The 17,850-nt window shown below is 42.6% G+C and overlaps 2 protein-coding genes across 3 annotated transcripts; one reads left to right on the forward strand and one right to left on the reverse strand.

The window, feature by feature from the left end:
- Positions 1-1,766: 1,766 nt before the first annotated feature.
- Positions 1,767-11,118, reverse strand: paqr4a (progestin and adipoQ receptor family member IVa). Its single transcript, XM_080776821.1, has 3 exons — positions 9,576-11,118; positions 3,178-3,396; positions 1,767-2,291 (listed from the first exon to the last, which is right to left on the reverse strand). The coding sequence occupies exons 1-3, from the start codon at positions 9,850-9,852 to the stop codon at positions 1,858-1,860; spliced, it is 930 nt and encodes a 309-aa protein (XP_080632947.1). The 5' UTR covers positions 9,853-11,118; the 3' UTR covers positions 1,767-1,857.
- A 3,259-nt stretch (positions 11,119-14,377) lies between these two features.
- On the forward strand, positions 14,378-17,463 carry LOC308323954 (perforin-1-like). 2 transcript variants are annotated; one of them, XM_080775839.1, is made up of 5 exons: positions 14,378-14,496; positions 14,825-15,401; positions 15,513-15,651; positions 15,771-15,991; positions 16,124-17,463. In XM_080775839.1, exons 2-5 carry the CDS (start codon positions 14,869-14,871, stop codon positions 16,935-16,937), a joined length of 1,707 nt encoding a protein of 568 aa, XP_080631965.1. In that variant the 5' UTR covers positions 14,378-14,496; positions 14,825-14,868; the 3' UTR covers positions 16,938-17,463. The 2 variants fall into 2 exon arrangements, with proteins under 2 accessions (XP_080631965.1, XP_080631964.1); XM_080775838.1 differs by having other exon boundaries at positions 14,452-14,507.
- The last annotated feature ends 387 nt before the right edge of the window (positions 17,464-17,850 follow it).

A 17,850-nucleotide genomic window follows, 5' to 3' on the forward strand; every position in this document is an offset into this window, starting at 1 on the left:
TTAACTGCTGCCCTTCAAAAAGCTTGAAAAGTGACCCTAGAGTTAAAAGCCGAAGTGGCTTTCCGACAATTTAAGAATAAAGTCAAAGTCGACAACTGGAGGTTGTCCGACATTCTTTGAAAACAAATATACCATTCCTGTTAAAGTATACATTCCAACATTTGAGTGTGAAACATTAAAAATGTAACTGTCGATACATGGAATGATATAAATGTATGTGCCTACACTGGACATCAGAGCAAGTTTTAAATAATGCATTTTACATTTAAAAGTATGTTAAATATACTTTTAAAAGTCACGGAATCCAATGTTCCATGACATGAAACATCATAAATAGACATAAAATCATAAAATCCTCTTCCTCACAGTGAGGTATTATACATATACATGAATAAACCTTTAGGACAAGAGTGTCAGAATATCAAGGTTGAAAAAGAGCAACGTCACTGAACAACAGAAATTGTAAACGTGTGCACTTTTTCTTACCCAATCAAAATAAGCCTGAATTCATTGGCACGGTGTTCAGGTGCAAACTAAGCAGTCTCTTAACACTGCGGCCTACAGTTTGTGTCACCCAAGCCACCTGAAGGGCACAAAGCCCACAGCAGCCAAGGAATGAACCTCCTCACCCTTTTCCCAATTGACGGTATTCTCTCTCTCTCTCTCTCCCACTCTTCAACGGCACGGCAGACATTTTGCTCTTAAAACCATTAAAACCCGGAAAGCACGCGTGTCATTTTAGAATGTTGTGTTGGCTCTTCAGAAATAGCAGAAATACAAGCTCACAGACTTTCTTGAAAAATCTTGAAAGTGTGACAACTAGTGATTTGGAAGGCAAAATGTAGAATGGGCCTCAGGTCTTAATGGGTCATACCACAGGGGGTGACATACGAGCAAAGTGACCACCAATGCGAATATAATCAATTCATAGGTCATCTAACGACCGAGAGGATCATTCATACCAACACAGACATAAACACAAAGAGACTGAGGAAAGAAAGATAAACCTGGAAAGTAAACATGGAATAAAACAGAGAGAGAAGATCCCCTATCGTCATAAATAAAACTCAAGTAGTTCCACGGGACTTTCTGAGAAGTCAAGGAGTGCTTTGTGCATTGCTATGGGTGTGTAGTGTAAAATATATATGCTTACGGTATGTGTGCGCAGTGCACATGTGCATGTTACAGTGTGTGTGTGTGTGTGTGTAAAGCAACTGAAGTGAAACATGGATATGCTGCGGGCAGCAACACTGACATCTGAGATTAAGATACTTGCCATTCAGTACTAGTAGCATGTGATATTTAGTCATGGGCTCTCTTTGTTGCTTGTGTAAAAGGTCTGTATACTGTATGACTTAAATAGAGGATTCGTTTTTCAGTAGTTACCTCTTACTGAAAACCTTCACTAACATTTGTGTGATTAAATTATTACCTTCCACCTGTGTGGAACTTGGGCGTGCGTGTGCGTGCACGTGCGCGTGTGTGTGTGTGCATGCGGTCATGCATACGTGCATGCTTTGTAGTGAGTGAGTGAGCTAATGTGCAATGCTTGTGCGTGTTAACTTGACGTGGCATTATTCCCCACACTAAAGTACCAGGATGGACGAAGATATGAACATTCTGTTAGAGCTGAACGCACATGTTAGGCATGTGAACGCACTGCAAACGACGCACCCCCTTCCCTTCATCAGTGCATTATCTTTAATGAAATCAGTAGCAGCAACCCCCCCACCTCCCCCCCCCCCCCAACCCAATTCCCCCTCCCTTTCTAACCTTTGCGGACGGCCTCCGTGGCCCCGGCAGTCCCAATGATTAACCCGTGTGCCCTCCCACAGAGAGTCTCCGCGCAGCGGCGTGTCAGTCGGAGGTACAGTCGTAGCTGTTGATCCACAGCAGGTCGTCCAGCACGCCCCAGTGCAGGTAGAGGATGGACACCACCACCAGCACGTGCATGATCTGGTGGCTGTTGCACCAGTAGTCAAAGAGGCCCGGCCGGAAGCGCTCGGGGATGCGCGTGATGTTGATGACCCCGCCCAGCACGGCCAGCGCGTCCATGGTGAGGAAGTGGCGCAGCGAGGTGGGGCTGCCGCCGCCCACGCCCACCCAGCGCAGCAGGAAAAAGGAGAAGCGGAACAGCGCCTGCCAGGCGAAGGAACGCAGCCGGCGCACGCTGTTCCGAGCCGTCATGGCGCAGTAGATAGCATAGCTGGACAGCAGGATGTAGACTACTAGCGCTACGGTGCGAGTGAAGGGGTAGCACAGTAGCGTGCTGTAGACAATGGGCAGGGCCCCTGTGTCAAACACACACACACGCACGCACACAAACATGTACGCATGCACACACACACACACACACACACACACACACACACACACACACACACACACACACACACACACACACACACACACACACACACACACACACACACACACAAAGTCAACATTCAACTTTTGCACAAGGTAAGGCAAGAAACAGAATGAGAAAGAATGCAGAGAACCTAACTAGACTAACTAGTCTGGCTATTGGCCTTCAACCCAGGACATTTTGGTCAAAAGGAGGTGCTACAGGAAAAGCAATGGTGTCTCCAAAACCAGTAGGGTTCTCGCTCGGAACAAAACAACTGTTTTGCTAGTTTAAACATTACATCATACCATCGAATGGAAATGAAAACACTCTCTTCCCACTCTCCCTCTAAGACTTATGAAGTATAGGGCAGGTATACAGTAGGCCTATGTACAGTATATAGTTCTGATAAACAGTAGCAGTGGTGCCAGGTTTGCAATGGTGAAGTTACAGCGAAAGCCCTAATTTTGGCCAGAGGTCATCATGGTGTCACTCAAATGGTTATCGTTCATCTTCCGAAAAGAATAGCAATTCGCCGATTTCATTTTGTTTACGATTGTGTGCAGCAAGTGGTACATTTTGGCCTAAAGGATGACGCTAGAGAAAAGGCCCTGAAGCCATAAAAGTCAGTAAAATGTTCCTCCTCTGGGGAGCAGGAAATTGCACAGTGAATTTCATGGCAATCTGGCAAGTCATTTTCAATTTATCTTGTTTGGGACCGACCAACACCATTCTTAGAGAACAAATAAATATATACAACGAAGGGGGGGGGGGGAGAAATAAGAATATTTGTTATTCACCAGGAACCTCACATGCCTTTTCTTACTTACCCAATGTGTTGATCATACAGATGCCACACATGTCGAGTTTAAGGAGGGTGTGATAGACGGGCTCCCCTCCTTCATGGTTCATGAAGAGGTGATAGACCACAGAGCCCAGCTGCGGTGACAGGCAGGCCAGGAAGTGGACCACACCCAACCATGTGACGCTGATCTGAGACCAGGGGATGTTGAGCGGCAGGAGCACCAGGAAGCAAACCAGAGGGATGCCTGTAGAGGTGGGAATGGTGATAGACAAGGTCATTAGACTGAGCTTGCTTCATGGATATGCATGTGATATAGATCGTTGCTAGGACCTTGGGTACAACTATTATCAATCAGCTCTATCTTGGATGGTTTGCGCATGTACAGTAGTTTATTAATTCATTGTGATTAGTATTGGTCTATTGTCTCCACTTCAGCTAGAGTTCTCAAATCCTGCCCGAACCCAACCCGACATTTTCGGGACAGGATGAGCCCAAAATGTATGCTAATTGGTCATTGGTAAAATGCTAAGATCGGGCCGAGCGATCTAACAGTAAGTGGATGTGTTAGATGCAGCTCAAAGTGAACTTTACTCAGGCATCTAGTTTGTCGACATTCAACCTTCCTAGCCTGCGTTATTAAAGACAAACAGGCAACAATTCAATCAAAACTCAGCAATCAAAAATTGGCGAAAGTAGTCATTATGTCTGGAATGGAAGGTCCAATCTGCTCAGTTCAAAGCTTGTTAATGATGCACTCTTTTCTTTTTGTCCTCCTGAAATGTACAATCCGAAGTGATATTGCCCCGTTTGTCCCTGTTTAAGTGTGGACTTGATGTCATATGAAAAAGGACTATACAGAGACATTGGAGTTGGAGCCACATGGAGGGGGGGGGATGAGGGAAAAATCTTGGGAAGTGCTCGTGTATTATGTGAAAATGCTATCTGTACTGTACTGCTCTTTCCAAATAAAACAAATATTTAAAAAAAAAATCTTGTTAATTTTAGATGCGTTTGCCTTTGAGGACATTAAGCGCATAAAGACGAGCCTAAAAGTATGGTAATTGTTTGGGCCGGCCTAGTAGGGCCCAGTTAGTTAATTTCCAGGCCCGTTGAGAACTCCAACTTCAGCTGCAGTGCATTTCCAAGACAAATTCCACATTGGGACTATAAAATCTATCTAATATAATGTTCCAGTGCGATTCCATTCACTCATTGTATGGGGGAAAACAGGTTTCAAAATCACAGAACACGAATAAAGTAATGTATAAAGTCCATCACAATGCATCTGGAAACGCCTATCCTAAGTTTATCATCTGTAGCTCGGTTCTGATACCTTTTACTTTTTGGAAGCGATACTGCGAAAGGGTTTTCGCCACTGTTTTTGGATGGCTCAAGTCAACCCCTGTTGTACTAATGCAGGGATATCCGACACTGAACCTCCTCTGGGAGCTAAATAGGCGTAGATATGAGGTTCCAAACAGAGCTAGGCAACTGGCAACAGGGTGCCTATTGCTTTGTGAGCGAAATCTGGTCCTTGAAATTCAATCCCCATGCATACTGTTCACACACTTTCATCATCATCACTTACAGTGGATCACATTACTCTCTCTGTCACTCTCTCTCTAACACACACACACACACACACACACACACACACACACACACACACACACCTTGCCCCTCGCTCCCCCTATTTTGCTCGCTCTGCCTTTCCCCAATGTCAAATTATGTGTCCCAGCCAGGTGATATACTGACAGTGCTATCTAACACATCTATTTTCAGTATGTTATCTCCTACACTCCCTTGACTCCCAATTTGCTTCCGTTACTCAGCAGCACCACTCAGTGCTTTGCTACCGGACATAGGCCCGCCCCCCCCTTAAATCTCTCTGAGCATGAACTTCATGGCACTTCCATTCCTGTCCAACAGCTGTGTGCTCGTCATAACGCAGGCAGCCTATTTCTGGTTTTCTATGTCAAGCAAGCTGGCCACAATGCAACTTGACTTGAAGTGTCATCACACGTCAACTGTGCACGTCTAACTTACTGTGCATCAACGCATCTTCTCCAGGAGCTGCTTTATTAATACCTGACTGGATCAAACACACTTGAAATTCCAACGTTATGGTGTAGAGCAGAGGTTCCCAAACTGTGGTGTGTGTGCACCCCTTGTGGTGCCCTCTAGGGGGTGCGTGACATGAAAAGGGCAATGTCGGTTCAACCGGCTTTATGGTGTCATTTAACCAGGGGGGGCAGTCAGACAGATATTTTGTGAAGCCACTGGGCCCAACTTCACCTAGACTGTATTACCTTAATAAACATGGTCATGAATACTTTCTGCTTCCAGTCACTAGTTTAAAGTCTCATTTCTAATGTCATAATATTCTTTTTGGAAAATGATGGTCCCATTTATTAAAAGAATGACCATAAAGTCGCGTATGTTCTGAGGGGCGTGGCTACCGTTACAGTCTATGATCGGGATTCCCCTCCCACTCGAGTCAAAATAAAAACCAACGGAGAAGAAGGGGGGGGAAGTCCCGCCTCGTTGTCTGGGCCAGCCAATGGCCAGCTGGGCCAAAACGGATCTAGAAAGATGGCGACTTACAATACAAGGACTGACAGGCTTCATTTTACGTTCATGTTAGACCCGGAGAACGCTTTGTCCATATTTTTTAAAGTCTATGCATTTAACACAAACGTCAAAATCCGGTAAACCACTGTTGTAAGGAGATGTACAGTATAGAGCAGCTGTGGGACTCAGTATAGCAGCTACATGGCTCTCAGTGCAGTGACAATGTCATTATTTTGCCATAATCATTAAAAAATAAAATTTATAATTTTCGGCCAAATACAATGAGACTGCGACGTCAGGGTGCGTCAGCTAGGTCAGGAGGTAACGGGGGGTGCACAGACAAAAAGGTTTGTGGACCGCTGGTGTAGTTGTAGAGACTACTAATGTCAGGGAGTAAATGGGGTCACTTGCTCAGTCTATAGCTTGTCGATTTAAGTGCAATGAAATCGCCAAAGGACAAGGAAGCCTATCCTTTGCAGTAATGATCACTAATCTTGCCCGTCTCCTCTTAATGGCAACTGGAGTACGATGCAATGAGTGTCAGATGGAAGAAGTTGGCAGACGCTCAAAAGCCAATGATTCCTTCAATGGCAGGTGAGCCACTGACAACACAGAAATATGTGGGGAGGCATGAAACAAAAATTGGCTACTTTACATGAGAGTGATGATTTCTTTCGACAGGTTGGATCACTTCTTCTGTCTTGAGAAAGGAAGCTTCCACACATAAATTTGCTCTTGCTCAGCACAATACATGTATTGATCACTAACATTTCTGTCCCTCAGACTGGAGTCTCGATCCATCTATAGCACATTCAAAGCATATTATAGGGGCCTGGTTTCATGAGAAGTCTGGTACACAGTACACACTATGCACTATACAGAAAATATATTGTACAGATGTAAACAAAACACTTTACAGCTTGCCAACATCACCACACACCCTAAAAATGAGGTCTACCAATTAGTCAATTCTTCAGCCAGATTAATTTGTATTGACAAATAAACAATACTATTCGATAGTATGGAGGAGGCCTAACATTATGGCATTGGAGAAATCAAGAAATGAACTGTTACATTCCAATTCTACTTCATCTCCATTATTTTTAGTACAATCTACTGTACCTCCAACTGCCACTGACTAGGCTCTATTTTATAAAACTAACTATTGACACATATCAGACCCAGCACCATAGATTTAAAAGAAGCACCATGGCATGGTGCATATGTCATTGAAGACCTGAGGATGTCATCTCAGAGATAGACCTGAGGATGTGATCTCAGAGATAGACCTGAGGATGTGATCTCAGAGATAGACCTGAGGATGTGATCTCAGAGATAGACCTGAGGATGTGATCTCAGAGATAGCCCTGAGGATGTGATCTCAGAGATATCCCTGAGGATGTGATCTCAGAGATATCCCTGAGGATGTGATCTCAGAGATAGCCCTGAGGATGTCATCTCAGAGATAGCCTTGTACAGACTAATGTAAAATCTCTGGGACAAATTTTTTTTTTTACAGGCCTTTAAACCACCATGCCTCATTTTTATTATACCTCATATGACGGTGTCATGAGGAGAAAATAGCCCGATATACAAGCTCAGCTATTTTAGCTATTTAAATGTTTAAAGAATTTGGTCTATAATGGCATTCCCAAAATAGGGATACTAGTTTGAAATTCGTTAAAACATTTGGGTGCTACAAATGCAGGTCAAATGTACGTACTTTACTCAGCCTCATACCGGGAAAAAGTATATTATCAATAAAAAAATGTCCTAATGTAAGACATTACATTCATTAAAACAGAGAATAAGTGAACACAATAACTCCATAAGGAGAAATGAAAAGGTAAAAATGAAAGGTAAACCCATTACCCAACAGCCATATATTTCAATGACTTCAGACATGACATCTCATTTAGATTCTTGGGAAAGGGGCATTTAAAACACAACTCTGGCAGAGAGGTCGTAACACTGTCAATAGAAGAGAAGTACACTGGATATTTAATTTGCAAACTTTATCCCCACGGCATTGAACCCAAAGACCCATCTATTCATTGTGCACTCAAGCATTTAATCCAATTTAAAACTGGGAACGCATCTGTGTCACCTTAGCTTTTAACCACTTTAACCATAAACTTTACTTTAGCTGTACTTTATCTTGCAGATCTACAAGCTCATAGCGCGCTTACGAGCTTGAAGAAAAAAGGTATTTTTGAAAAATCGTTAAAAAAGGGTGCAAATCTTTGAATATATATTCTTTCACAGCAAACGTTTTAACTCATATCTTTGCTTCTGGGGGCTCCCTGAAACAGCATATTTTCAGATGGGGGTCGACGGCCAAATCATTTTGGGGGTCCTTGACTCCTTGACATGAAAAGGTTTTAGCAGCACTGATATAGAAACAGGTCTTTCTGAAAACTGCCAGGATTTAGAAGACTTAGCCTATAGAATTTGGTCTCGGGTCTTATTTCACGACTTAGAATGACTTATGAAAGCTACAAGGTCCATGTTTTCATTCATTAGCTTTGCAATTTCTGTAAATATTCTTATAAATAGACAATGATGACTTATTTTACAGGTACAGGTCCACTCCCGACCGTGCATACTGTTTATCCTTGGTGTAGGTGAGGGCAGGACATCAATAGAGAAAGAAACAAAACATTACCACAAACAAGAAGGCTGAAATGTTCCCTCTTTTTATTTCTACAAATGCAAACTTAACCCCATTGTGAACAAACCTGATGAAGCCGTAGGTGAGATACATTGCTTGTGATGTTTTCAAGCTTGCATTTGTAGATACACAGAGGAAGAATTTCAGCCTTAATGTGTGCAGTTTATTTAGTTTTTCAGTATGTGCCTCACTTGTTTTTCTTTTCCTTTTATAAATTTGACACTTGACAGTTATTGGTCAGTTTATATGCATTTTTGTCCTGTTTCTTGTTTTTTTGTTTTGTTTGTTTTTTGCCTCCTGTTTTTGTCTGTATTGTACCGTTTATTGTCTGTTCCCCTTCCCCTTTCCCCAAGAGGACCACAATGGAAACAAGCCTAACAGCTTTCTTGTGAATTTATCCTTTTGAAATATATTTTCAATAAAGTATTCAATCAATCAAACTTACATGTCATAGTCAATTATTGAGAAATACTCCCACAGGGAAATAATTGTCCTACACCTGAGCACACAGAAAGAATGGAGCAATTATCTATTTAAGATCATAATTGTAAGAATTGTTGATTATACTCTTGAAGCAGGTCCAGAGGGACTGTGACATAGTATGATCAACAAATTGTTATACTGATGAGCAAGTGGTGGATCTTCCTTTCTCAAGAATGAAGTAATACTTAACTTCATGCATCTGCATCTGAGATCGTCGGATGTGTTTGGAGAAAAAAAAAGCTTGGAACGCAATTCGCAACAGGGGAGGACAAAAGAAGCATTGCATGATGCATTATGCTTTATGATTGATAGACAAATGTCTATCAATCATAAAGCATAAATAGGTTCCAGACAATAATCTCACCCGAAGCTATGCATGAAAGATTAATGCATATGAACCACAACATATTTTTGTTTGCATGAAGCTGTTCAAAACAACTGCATTGTTGGCATTATGTATTTGTTCAACTTTGGACCACATGGTTAACTTATCAAGGCAAAATACAATTGCATTTATCCCTGAAAGGAAATTCAGTTATTACTGCAGCCAGCAGCAAATTATATTATATTAATCTAATTACAAGCACAGTTGCACATTTACTGAGTGATTACCATTAACCATAGAGTAGCAAAGGTTCCTTGTCGACACAGACATCATGCAGCACTACTAGTATCAGTCTCATCTGATTCATACTCACCATGAGTGTATATGTTGCCAAGTTCATTGTGCAGGTAAAACAGGCTTCTGATGCAGTCTTGCACAGAAGATATTGGTCGGTATCCAGTGAGGACGTATTTGTTGAACTGAAGATGGGGAGGTGAATTGGCCCAGTCATGTAACCTGGGTCCATTTAAAAAGGCCATAGTAACCACCACCACAGTTACAATGACCCCGCCAAAAAGATAAAAAAGGGACTGTACACCTATGTACACGTTCAACAGAATTATTGCAACGAAAATCTTATTGGACACCATTGGCGTTGTTTGTGTTGTGCTGTTATCCACATTGCTGGAGCCGGGACAGAGTCGCCCGGCGTTCAAAGGTTGTCTCAGCACCACTGCGGTGCGTCTACCCGGCCGCAGCGTGCTCCCCCTGCCGCTGCAGGTGGACTTCAGAAACCGGCACCTGTGTCATGATGATGATGATGATCCGCAGGGTTGGTTGGCATTGGCAAAGACGCGGCCAACCGCATACATGCTGCTGTGAGTCCGCGGTGGTGGTCATTACATTTGACATCAGACTGTCCGTGGTGCAATAAACAAAATCCATCGGAGGCTGGCCAGTAATAATGGCATGTTGATGTTCCTCTCCTAATCACCATATCGTGCATGGCAACGTTACTTCCTCAGTGACATTCCTCTGCTGCACGGAGGCTGAACAACACGACCGGCCGGGGATGAGCGCTGCTGCTGCTGCTGCTGCCCTGCGCCGAGCAGCATCCATCCGATTCCGATCCATCCACGTCCACTGACAGCCATGAGACTGGCTAGTGGAGTAGTGGTGCGGCTAGCATTAGCTTACTCACGCTCTGCTTCCATTCATCCGTCACCTTGATACTGCTTATAATATAAAGAAACGGTTTTAGCGGTCAGATTCGTGAGCGCAGCAGAGGAGACTAGGAGGAGGTCATCGCCAAGACGCCAACTTTCGCGCAGACAACATGGTGCATGTGTCGCGCGTTGTGCTTCCCCGCCCCGGTCTGGCCGGGTGTTGACGCGTTAGCCGCTGGTAATGTTATTCACAATATTCAGGAGGAACAGTGCCGGTGATTCTGTCGCTGAGATTTGATACCGACCAATACAGCAGCGAGATCCCCGGCTAGCTGGCTAACGGTGCTAGCAGCAATGCAGGCTAGCGAGAAAATGATCAGAGAGACCACCGATATAAGCCCGGCCGGTGCAGCAGTTCAGATTCAGAATGTGTGTGCAAGGTGGCGACTGACTGGCGAGGCTGAGATTTAAAAGCCGGCAGAATCCTGACGCACGGTGCAGCCCGTGACGGTTACACTCACATATATTCTAAATAAAAGCATGCATGCGCCGTGATTCGATCCCATTATTCTCTCCGTTCGTTCGCTGTCACCACTCTGCTGGCTGCTGCTACTGCACCACCGGCCTGGAGTCAGTCAGTACCCTGCATCGCTGTAGAGCGCCTGGCTGATGCCGACACACACCGCGGGCTATGACGTCCTATGATCCGCTAATGAGAGAGGCTGCAGCGGGACTGGGCCCGGCGAATGGGAAGACTGTGCGACGGATGGATCACGCCACTTTGTATTATAATAGCCCCACTGTATTGTTGTTCAGTGGTAGTCTTCTGTGATAGGATTTGCGTCATCATGGCGGTGCACTTAACTGCACTGCTTTCTCAAATAAATCCCCCAGTTTCGCGGAACACATTTAACCGTCACATAAGTAGTGATCAGAATTCGCAAGATTTCAGAAGGAACGTCATTTAATAAATGTATTTCCGTTTGTGTATTTTGTTTTAAAGAGTTTTAAATGTATAGTCCTACATACACACCTGCGACTGCGCTCTCTATCCTGATTGGATAAAATTGATATCCCGACCCGAAAATGCATTTGCTGCAGAGACATGGAGACTCCTGTTACTGAACAATCAGACATATTGAAACACCTGTGTTGGTCCCCAACATGGCAGATTTGAAACTCATGATAGGTGGGCACTATAGGGGGATATATGGGCACCTCGATGTAAAAAAAGTTTTTGTCCAAAATGTAAAAAAAAAAAATATTTGAAAAATGGTAGGGCTTTTTGTTAAAGTGATGTGAACATGCACTGTGCAATGTTTTAAAATGTGCTTTATGAATGAAAATGAAAGGAAAAGCACAAGACAAGTAATAAAGGGGAAAAACATGTAGGCTACAGTTACAGTATGGGAAAAAAAGGGGTGGTTGGGGGGAACTCACATTTTTATTACGGGGGCCAGCTTCGAATTGCAGCCGTCCGCCGGTCCTCTTTGAGAAATATTTTTAGGAGTCATATCTTAATGGCTGTTGTATTCCACTTCCACATTTTAGCATTGTGGCATAGAAGTGAAATTAATTTAATCCCTTGTTTGAACGTGGTTTGTTGAACTCCCTCTGGTGTTGTGAATGTGGAATTCGTTGACATTAATGAAGTATTTAGACAGGTACATGCAGGGTATCTTGGTGGTGTAGCGAATCTTGTAGACCGTGCACAAGACGCATTGCAAGATGCTGTATTCTGTCGTCAACCCTAAGCCATTCCAGATAAAATGGGCAGGGGTGAGGTGGGTTCTGGGAGTGAGGAGTGAGTCAGTTTGTTTTGGGAAGTCTGGAGCCTTGTTTTAAGGGCCTTTGAAGTGTGGTACCAAGAGGTGCATAGCCGAAGAAACCTTGTACGAGGGCTCCTGTGGGTCTTCAAGGTGTTTTTGTTGACCAGTGAAAACAGTGTTCGCTGACCGGGAATCGAACTCAGGCCGCAGCGGTGAGAGCACCGAATCCTTACCACTAGACATGGGCCACCAGGGAACTGGCATCAACTGGCACTGATGCTTTCCCGGATTGGATGGGTTAACATTACTGTAGCTGCCCCTCGATTGATGAAATTATGACAAAGTTGGATGGTCTTGACAGGTGTATTTATTTGTGTTCCAACACCGTGAAAACTATAAAAATATAAAATACTCTTACAATTTCATAATCAAATCATTTATAGTTTCACTAATAAAGCTGTTCATTGAATTCATCCCTTCAGTTTATACAATCAACAATAAAAATGGTTAATTTATGGTCAATTATAAAGCAGTGATACAATAACTATTCATTTCAATTATGAGACAAATAAATACCAAAGGAATTCAAATGCACAATATCCAAATGTACCAAACAAACCAAAATACAAAACAAAACGCAATTAATTAAATCCCAAATTAAATCATGAATGAAGCTCCAAACAAAAAGCAAGTATAAGTACCTCACTCCGCTCATCGAGGGTGCTAACTGGTTAGGTCTAAACCACTTGAACCTCAGGCCACATCAAACAGTGACAGCTAGGTGTGTGTGTGTGTGTGTGTGTGTGTGTGTGTGGGTGTGTGTGTGTGGGTGTGGCTATCAGGCCTCAGCTAAGTATTGTTGGTGCTCCGACAGGAAGTTTCAAAGTAAGGGTGAACTGAAATATAAGAAGTTTCAAAACAAGCAGGGTAAATAAACAAATTAAATAAATACTTAAAAGTAAAAGACCCTAGTGTCACGGACACTTACAATTACATTATCACCATGAATATCACCTTTGCATGCAAAGCACCTCTATATGGCTGGCAAAATAGCTAATTAATTCTGAAAATGGTGTGCATATAGCGCCTCAGACAAATTGGCAACATACATTAACTTCTGTTTTCATGAAAGATGTTGAAGCCAGTCCACACCAATGCAACCACTTGCAAGACATTGGGTCTGGCCTTTGTGTGGGGAAATAGTTGCAAGTAGTTGTAAGTATTAGTAATAAATATTGCAGTTGCAACTTGTTCCGCAAATCATTACTGTGGACTGGCCTTTAGTAATTGAGTGACTGCAGTTTCTTCCAGCAGTGAAATGTCCCTTTAAGTATGTTCTGATCTGCTTAAAGGGATATTCACTTTCAAATAAAATAAAATAAACATACAAAATATATATAAATAAATGAAAAAAAGTTAAAGATAAAACACGGCCTCCTCACGCATTAGATAGAGAAAATATCAGTTACTAGAACCAAGGGTGTTTTCGATTAATGCAGAATCTATCATGGTTAACCCATTTTGACCTGAGATCAAATTCTATAAATGTCTTCTACATCCTGACAGTTTTCTGAAAAAGCTATGTTTCTATGTCAGTCGTTCTTCGATTTTTCAAAAATAGCAGACCTACAAGCTCTTAGTGCACCACTCGGTGGCACGCTATGAACTTGTAGATCTGCTATTTTTCAATAGCTAAAGCATAACATAATGCTAACACCAAAAGGGGTTCCCGCCCAAAATGGGTTTTAAAGAGAGTTTGGAAGTGAAATATCCCTTTAAAACATTTCCAAATATATATATTTCTTAGGGGTGGTATATATTTCTTAGGGGTGGAGGGCATAGATAGAGTTATATGGTGGAGGGACTGGAGGCCTAGCGGCAGCTCTTGTATGGCCACTTCCACCAAACATGTTACAATTTGTCATGTTACAACAAATTACAAGCTCTCCTTGACTAAACTTTCATTTCGGACCATTAGACAGCCTTTCAAGAGTCATATTAAATATTATTTGTCTTTGATACATCACATCATCACAAGTTAGAAGAGCATGAAATCTTGGGTTTCAGTTTCCTAGAGATATATACCACCAATTCTGAGAAATGACAAGCCTGTGACATATAATACCTTATTGACTCGGTTGTCGAAACTTTACTGCTGTAGCTCTCACAATACAGACCACCAGCTCCTCCCATCCGCTCGGGACAAACAGCTTTTCTGTAACTGTGAAACCACATAGTAGTTTCCTCTCTTCATCATGCAGAAGACCCCCTTTTTTAAATAAATAGGCCGACATCAGATACAGCTGTGCAGTCAACTTCACACTTGCCATGAGGAGACGGGAGAGACAGTGAGGAGACAGTGAGGAGACAGTGAGTATTGCCTATCCTACAGCAACATTTAGATTTGTCAAGTGTGTCCCTTTTTTTATTCAGTATGTTATATATGACTTTAACCTTCATTTTGTGACCTTGATGCTGGAACTCAATCCATTTTGTTGGGGATTTATATTCTAATTTAACGTGAGGGAGAAATATGTTATTGCATACTAAGCGTAATGACAATGTAATAGTCTTATGTGTCTTATTGAGTGGAGTACTTATAGAGTCCAGTACATTTTCATCTTTATTTCCACCAGAGATTAAATGTAATCGCGTGACCTCAATATTCATGTACATTTCTTTTTCAGGGTAAACCAGTAGTTGCATCCATCAACCAACCAAGCAAGAAATCATGTTTCTGTTAAACATTTGCTTCTGGGCTGGTTTCATGATCTCCTTCCCTCAGTGCAGTTATCAGGCATGTACCGTAGGAACAGCAAATGAGTGTAGCGAGGCAGAATTTGCTCCAGGTACCAATTTGGCAGGGGAAGGCTTTGACATCTCCAAAATGAAACGGACGGGAGCGTTTGTCATTGACATGAGAGTTTGGAAGCACAAAGACAAGACTTGCACCCTGTGTACGAACCCCTATCTGGAGGGGAAAAGTCAGAAGCTTCCCTTGTCAGTGGTAGATTGGCGGCCAAACCAGAAGTGCAGCATGAAAGTGTCCAGTAAACTCTATAGGTCCAGTGAGTCTCTAGTCAGTTCCAGCACCTCCGCAGTGAATAACAACTGGAAAGTCAATCTAGATGTCGACGTGGGTCTTAGAAAAGGCTCACTGATGATGGCAGGAACTCATTCGTCGATGGCTGAATACTCCATGGAGAAAACCAAGAGTGACAAGTATACTTTCACAAGCCACGGCATGTCTTGTGAGTTCTACAGGTAAACAAATATGGAAATCTCTCTGAGATGTTAAGACAAAAACATATTAACATAATTAGCATTACATGCATTGTTTAATCTTACTTATGTCTTGTTCCTCTCTCGAAACAGCTATCGTGTGTCGGGTACACCCAAGCTGCACAGGGAATTCCGTGCAGCATTGAAAAAACTACCAAAAACCTATAGCCAGGAAAACAAACAACGTTATTATAAGCTGATTGACAACTTCGGCACCCATTACATCACAAAGGTGAACCAAATAAGAGTTGTTGCGAAGAAAATCGTTTAATCCACACATCTCCATGGCAGGAGATTTATAGAATGTAACCCAATAGTAACAGTCTGTTCCAATATTCTGTGTGCTGTCAGGTGAAGCTGGGAGGAAGTGTGCAGTCTGTGACCAGCATCAAACAGTGCCAGGCTAGTTTACAAGGCCACAGTGTGGAAGATGTGCAGATGTGCCTTGAAGTGGAAGCATCTGCTAGCATAGGTGGTGGTGCGGGCGAAATGAAGACTGAAGCTAAACACTGCAAGGCAGATGTGGACAAGACAGAGAGCAAGTCTAGCTTCTCCAGCCTCTTCAGTGACAGGTAAGGCATATGCTATTTTCTGTAGTATAAAGCACTTGCTATTTCCATTTCTCTCACACACTTTGATCGAGAGGTGTCTTTCAGTTGCCAAAATGGGTTAGCCTCTGTCAAAAATGTCTCTCTTTATGACAGGTTCACGGAAATAAAGGGTGGCCAAACCACAGAGCCAGAGCTCCTCTTCTCTGCTGATAAAGACCCAGCTGCCTACAAAGAATGGCTTAACACACTGCCTCTGAATCCAGACATCGTCACCTACTCGCTGGATTCCCTTCACGAGTTGCTGCCTACCGACGACCCAATTCGGAAGAACCTGCGCTCTGCCATTAGCCATTACATCCTGGAGAAAGCCCTGTGGAAGAACTGCAGTCAGCCATGTCAGGCGGGCATCAACAATGGTAAAGATTCCTGTGTTTGTGTTTGCAACAATATCCCTTCCGTAGGCCAGAACTGCTGTCCAGCCAAAAAGGGATTGGCAAGGGTGGTCATTACTGTGCAGCGTGCCTCTGACCTATGGGGAGACAGATATACTGCCACAGATGGTTATGTAAAGGTCTCTTTCAATGGACAAAATTTTCGTACCCCAGTTATCAACAACAACAACCACCCCTATTGGGGCATGCCCATTGACTTGGGCACCCAGGATGTGTCAGCGGGGAGCAATGTGAGATTTGAGGTATGGGATGAGGACAACAGTTGGGATGATGACCTGTTGGGAGAGTGTGTAAAAACCCTTACAGCTGGAGTGCAGGGGGACCTTTGCAATCTCCAGCATGGCCGTCTGTACTTCAAATGGGAACTGACTTGTGCTCCGAGTTTGAGCGGTCCCACATGTAGCGAATACAAAGCCTCTCCCATGAGTCAGGATCTGCAGAATGTGTATGTGTCACGACATGCTCAGCCTGTTCCAAAGGCCATCCTGATGAAAATGGGTGTGTTTGTGGATTAATGTCACACAAAGGGCAACCAAAGTCTTATTGCCATGAGCAGTGTGGTGGAATTTAATTCACACCCACAACAACTGCTATATGCTCACTCAGAGTACATACATATTTTAAGTTTTAGCAAAATATCTATGTTGCTGCAATAGCGATATTTTGCTAAAACAAAGAGATGCTATCTGGATCTTTACTCTGCAAACTTTGCAACCAATGAGACTCAATGACGAATTGTCTTTAAATCTAATTAGTAGTAGTTATAGTCTTATAGTTTTAAGATATGCTTTGATATCATAGATGCTCCTTTTTGATTTGACAAAAATGTATATACATGACCATATATTTGTACATACAGTAGGCCTAAATATGTGTGAAAATGTTTTATTTTTCGTGATTATTTAACCCGGCATTTGTGGACAAGGGCCCTTTACTCAGAATAAGTAATTACTTGTTTCATATTAGTTTGCGGCTACCGTATTCATTATTGTATAGATACAGCCTGATTGACTTTCTAAGTGCCAATTGTGTGCACCTGTCTGCACTCCATGTTAAGGTCTTGTACCAAAAGCCAAATCGTTGTTTGCATGATGGTTGGATTAAATGAAGTGTACTTTCAGATTTCAGTTTTTGCTAATGCTCAAAAATAAAAAATGACATCTTTATTGACTTCTTTGTTGTTAATAAGCATACAATATCAGAGAAATGGGGTGTGATTTAAAAATATACTTGCCAGTAGGCCTATAGTGTAATTTCCAGATAAAAATGAATTCATGAGACCTAAATCTTCTTGAACAGTTTTCCGTTGCAGTATAAGTAAATCATTAGTTGATTTATAAAAAGCATTTATCGACAGGATTGTTTTGTTGATTTTAATGTTTGGTTAGTTACCCTGTGTATAAGAAAGGAAGTGGCCGAACTTCCTGT

Source organism: Protomyctophum bolini, assembly GCF_963924005.1.
Source record: "Protomyctophum bolini genome assembly, chromosome: 11".
NCBI classification, from domain to species: Eukaryota; Metazoa; Chordata; class Actinopteri; order Myctophiformes; family Myctophidae; genus Protomyctophum; species Protomyctophum bolini.